This window comes from Medicago sativa, chromosome 3 (genome assembly GCF_051527215.1).
Source record: "Medicago sativa cultivar Bolivia chromosome 3, Bolivia_mono, whole genome shotgun sequence".
Lineage (NCBI taxonomy): Eukaryota > Viridiplantae > Streptophyta > Magnoliopsida > Fabales > Fabaceae > Medicago > Medicago sativa.
In genome coordinates, this window is record NC_140751.1 from 67,205,473 (window position 1) to 67,211,539 (window position 6,067).

General features: G+C 32.4%; 1 protein-coding gene across 1 annotated transcript; it reads right to left on the minus strand.

The window, feature by feature from the left end:
* Positions 1-824: 824 nt before the first annotated feature.
* Positions 825-2,574, minus strand: LOC146939368 (Late embryogenesis abundant (LEA) hydroxyproline-rich glycoprotein family). The gene is made up of 2 exons (XM_085757447.1): positions 1,744-2,574; positions 825-1,076 (listed from the first exon to the last, which is right to left on the minus strand). The coding sequence occupies exons 1-2, from the start codon at positions 2,493-2,495 to the stop codon at positions 1,061-1,063; spliced, it is 768 nt and encodes a 255-aa protein (XP_085613573.1). The 5' UTR covers positions 2,496-2,574; the 3' UTR covers positions 825-1,060.
* Between the last annotated feature and the right edge of the window lie 3,493 nt (positions 2,575-6,067).

Sequence of the window (6,067 nt, forward strand, 5' to 3'; positions counted from 1 at the left end):
TTTTTTTTAGTCCCTATAACATTTTTCTTTAGCATTTTACGGACCAAAAATGTCGACAATTTTTTTATATGGACTAAAAATGACGATGAAAAATTTTACAAGAACCCAAAATGTTGAGGAAAATCTTGCATAAATTAAAAAGTGTGATTTTATTTTAGAGTGACTAAAAGAGAAAATATATAAATATTTATATGGCCCATTTACTTAATTAATCTTTATTTAAAATCTGTGTTTGGTCAAAGTTTCAAATAACTTTTTAGAGAGACAAAGAAAGATAGAAAGAGATTAAAATTAATTTTTAATAGGGACCATTTACTTAATTAATCCTTATTTAAAATCAGTGTTTGGTCAGAGTTTCAAATAACTTTTTAGAGAGACAAAGAAAGATAGAAAAGAGATTAAAATTAATTTTTATACGTGAGTATTTTATATTGAAATAAATTTTATGTAAAACAGAATTGCTAATTTTTTATTGAATGATAGTTCATTTCTTTTACTTTTCCATCAAATAAAAATGATATGTTTCTTACTTGTCACCTCTTATCTTGATTTATCACAGGTATTTTTAAGTTATTTTTTGTTGAATTTCTTCATTATATAAATGCTTATTATGTGACACCGCCTCTTTTAAGTTAATTTTAGTTATATGACCAGTAATTTTCTATTTAGATAAACATGAAGCATTATTGCAATTAGATTTTACACCATCAATGTTAAAAATATAAACATGTATGATTAAAGGGAAATAATATTTTTGGAGGTTTAAAATTTGGACATCCTTTGCATCTTTTGACTTAGTGCATATTGTAAGTGCTTAGAATATATGGTTGCAACATTCATGAACATATATTAAATTCGGCCATATATACATATGCAAAATGGTGAAGACAAAAGAAATTAATCTAGATTGAAATACTTTGAAATATACATATCTCTAGTGGCTTGTACACTTTACTACATTCGTAGAAGAGCTTTTTTCCTATCAATAATAAACTTGTCTGCCAACAAAGGATATGGTGAAACACTTCTCTATAAAACTTGCTTGTAGTAATTGATATCATCAATTGAGTGAAGGTCTGAAGCAAATGACACACATCGACAATTAGGAAAAAAAATTAGTGTATTTGCTAAAAATATTATCATTTATTACAATTTTCAATAACAAATATTCAAACAATGTGAAATATGACATTAGCATTGATAAACATGTAATTTATTTCTATATATAAAAACATCACGTACATATATAGTTATATGTCTTGCAAAACATCAAAACATGATCAATTCCTTAAATTAATCAAGTAGCCAGTTTAGACATGACAAAAATGTGAATATTGTCAATTGTTTTAAAATCATATTATGTGCTAGTTATTATAATCTCATTGTATTTATATTTGTATAATTAATTTATAACTATTTGGAGCCAAAAAGCTCATAGTAAATGCATGTCCTTGTTATGGATGTGGATATGAAAAAGTACACACCACAAGCATAAAACAAAAAATTATCATACATACAACAAATTTATTATGACACCATCGATACATAACTAATAAAATTCACGTCAACTAATAAATTTTATGATGTTATTCCACATCTAAAATTTCATCCCCCTAAATCATCCTTGTTCAAGCCTCTTAGTTTAATCAAAACTAAATATGCAAATTTCACATTTACAAATTCATTTAACGGCCAAAATTTATGCATGCAAAATGACATGACATAAACAATTTATAATTGTACCTGTAAGAAAACATCTTGATATCACAATCGGGTTTTCTTCCATAGTCCACATCCATTCGTTTGATTTGTTCACAAGATGAAAGAAAAGGGACGTTGATCATATGCAAACTACCAATTTGCAAACCAATGTTTCCACTAACATACACGTCAAACACCATCTCATATGCCTTGATGTCTGATTTTAAATCATCTGTAGCATATACGTTAACGTTTGCATCATTTGTTGTCATTGTCATATCCAAATTTGTGTCATTTTTAGGCACTTGAGAGAATCCTTTAAGTTTAGTCGTACCTAATAACACATCATTACTGATGACCTCTACAAAAAGAGGACCATACAAAAGCTTTAACTCTTCATTCTTGTTTGAGAACCTTAAACCCAAATTTATAACTGCATCCATTTTTTGTGAGCTAGAATCTACTTGTAACTTTGTCATGTTGAATGTCCTGACATTGACTTTGGGCATCCCTGCTTTGAGGAAAGCCAAATAGGATATCCCCAAAAAGAGAAAAATGATGACAAAGATAAAAATAGCAAGACATGACCATGCACAACATGCCAAAAAACATGGATGGTGGTGTCCCTTGTCAAAATCATCAATGGAGGTGTCAATATTGTTGTCGAGACCAGAGGAATTCCTTTGGTGGTTGCGGCCAGAAGACACTTCGAAGGCTACACGACGGCCTGATTTGCGACAACTGTTGGTGGATGAATTCTTCACCAACACAGGCTTCCTCTCTGGTTCTGCCATTTCCAACCTTTCACCACCCTCAAGAGCAGGGAATCCACATGTGTCCAATGTTTGTTTTGCATAATAATTCACGTAAACATTGGTTATTTGTGTGATTGGTGTTATTACCTCTTTAAGCAAATACTTTCCACCACCAGTGTACAATATATCTATCTATAGTTAATCAAGGTTGGCATTAAACATATCAAAAAGTTCTTATTAGCGCGTGTGATTTTCTCAAGTTGTCGACACACACATGTATATATTATCATTTCAATTCAAATGATATTTAAAGTTATACAAATGAGATAAAAAGTTTGAAGAAAAAAGTATTAAAATATACTATTAAATTTAAAATATATACAAGAAAATGTTAAATTATTAATTTAAATAATTTTACTATTAAATTAAAATATTTTTTTATAAAATACATTATGTTTTGTAAATATTTATGTAGCAAGAATATCTCATATGGTCACACAGTTAAATTTAAATAAAATATATATATTTTGATATCATTTACATTAAATATTGTGTAACAAAAAAAATTATATTAAATCTTGCACTTATAATATTCATAAATTAGATTGTATTTATTAGATTAATTTATAAATTTTACTGTTATTTCAGCTCCATAAACATAAGATGCTTTTAAACAATGTCTTTAGAAGTATAATATTTACGAATCGATGTTGGTAATACTTGATCTATGTTATTATTCATTAAAAATATAGATTTATATATGACAATGATAAAAAAAAATTGTCAAGCACACATGAAAGATGACAAGTTTTTAAAGATTTGGGACCTTCATTAAAAATGTTGACGATAAAGACACGAAAGTTTTTTTTGCATAATTAAGAGTTGTCTGATGTCTTTCACACCAAGATTCACTAGGTTCCATCGTCTCTTCCAGGCTTTCCATTTGCGCATTTGTGGTTTTGAATTTTGCAAATCAGTTATCCATGTTAATGGAACGTGGTTGTACGACAATTACATAGGGACATTGTTGGTAGCAACTGGACCATATGAGAACAACAAGATAATTCTAATCGCCTTTGCGCTGGTGAAAGATGATATGAAAGAGAGCCGAGTTTTTTTTTTATGAAAAATCCAAGAAGACACATCACACCAGGACAAGATGTTTGCATGATCTCTGACATACATGAATCAATTAAAAGTGCATACAATAACTCATTGAATGGATGTCATGGAAGTGGATTAACTCATGTGTACGACATTTGACACATTAGACAAAATATTCTAAGGGTGATAAAGGATCGAGATCTTAAAGAAACAATTTCAAATATGGGAAACACGTGTGTGTGTGTGTGTGTGTCATGATATTTAAAAATAAATGATACATCTGACTATTTTTTTCCAACAATGCATGATATGCCATGAATATACCAAAGTTCGAATAATACCGTGGTGAAATCCAAGAGGCAAACCGAAAGGCATTAGCTTGGGTCAACAATATACCTAAAGAAAATGAACTCGAGTGCATGACGACGGTCGACGATGGGGTACAACGACACAAAATATTGTCGAGTCGTGGGACAATGTGTTTAAGGGAACTCATAACCTTCATCACAACCCTTGTCTAATAAACCTACTATAGTTTGGACTGTTTGTTTACAAATAGAGCACACGAGGCGTATGCAAGGGTGGGTTCTAGTGATCCATTCACATAATATTGCATGAAGATGATTCATGAAGCAGTGGGTAAGTCCAACACTTACCGAGTATATTAATTCGACCTAAAGAGATTTACTTTCCCTGTCTGTGAAATAATTAGTTATAGGGAGGGAAGGTTAGTAAGAAAGTTCAAGGTAGACCTGCATGCATGTGTGTGAATGTGGGAAATTTCAGGCTTTGCATACGCCTTGCTCTCATGTTATAGCCACATGTTCTAACTTTCATCATAACTATCGAATCCTTATATTAGTAGTGTTAAAAAACAGGAGTGTCTACAACATCTACAACATAAGGTTCGAATTGGTCCACGACATGAGTTATTGGGCCCCGCACGAAGGTCTCAAACTTTGCCATGATCCAGCCAAGCGAAGGCTAAAGAAAGGTCGACAAAACAATACTCGCACTACGACTGAAATGGATGTTGTGGAAAAAAAACACAAAGAAAATGTGCTTTGTGTCACAAGTTCAACACTCACCAAGTATATCAATTCAACATATAGAGGTTTACTTTCTTTTTGTGAAACAATCAGTTATAGGGAGGGAAGACCGATGGGAACTTCCAAGGTAGACGTGCAGGCACGTTGGTGTGGACTGGGAAATTCCACGCTTTACATATGCCTTGTTCTCATTTTATAGGCGTGTGTGTTGAATACAAAATCCTCATTTGATATTTTAAGGGTTACAAACATATTAAAATTATTTTATCTTGTTACCTACTAATGATTTTTGTGAAAAATGATTTATTAAGAAAGTTCTCAAGAACGTTCTTGGCTCACGACGAATTTCCATCAAAATGGCAATCACGCAAAAAGAAAATAATGAACTTCACATTAAGGCTTTGCATCAATGAGATCAAGAAATTAATGTTGTGCTATTTGTCTCACCAAAAGAAGAAAAATCATATGACTTAAGATGAAAAATGATGAGTACCTCTATGGGCCTTAAAGGCTTTTTCACCCATTAAGGAAAAATGATCCATCAAAGAACCATACCAAAAGTTCCAGGAACCGAACGTTGTTTTGAGAGTCGGTGGCACACTCTCCCTCTCCTCCCGGCTTAGGGTTTCTTAGATTCCCTAGAGGCGTCGTATCCGCTACTTTGGTAGTGTTGTTAGATCGATGTGCTAGACATCGTTCCCTTTCTCTCTTCATCTTCCTCTTCTCTGTGCGCCTGTACTTTCGGTCATGGTAAAATTGTTGTTAATACTTGTTGTGCTTGTCGAGTGAATCGTCCTCCTCTCTTTGTCACCTTCCTCTCTTTGTTGTTCGTTTGTCTGAAACGTCGTTGTTGTTGTTATATTGTTCAGTTGCTTTTCATCTCTTTGTATGTTCTTATCTCATGATTCTCATATATTTGGAGTGATCTATTAGCTTACCTAGTTTATTTGCTAGATCTGGTAGTTTCAATCTAGTTTTGGGTCCTTTTGTTGGTCCATTTGTGTCCGGATATGATTTGGCTTAAAGGAGCCATTGGGGTTGCTGTTTGTTTGTGAGCTGGATTTCTTGTCTATTTCCAGTTTGCAGGTGGCTTGTTTTTGGAAAGAGACATGAGGAATTCAAGCTTGGTGGTGCGGTTTCAAAGTTAGATGATAATCCAATGCTTAATTTCATGGCTTTCACTTTATGGTGGTGTTGTTCTCCTTTGTTTCCTATGTTTCCAGTGGTTTTTTTTTTGTTGTTGTTCTTTTATTTCAGTTTTATGTTTAGAATGTTGTCTGTAATGGGTTATTGCTACCCTCTCTTGTGGGTATTCATTTTTAGCTAGACTATGTTACCGTTGTATGTGTGAGATGTATAAGTCAGGAGCAAATCATGTGCTTTAGTGATGCAATTGTAGGATTTTGCAGCAATTCTGTACTTTATCCCAGCAGTGGATAGTTTTCTACACATGTGTAA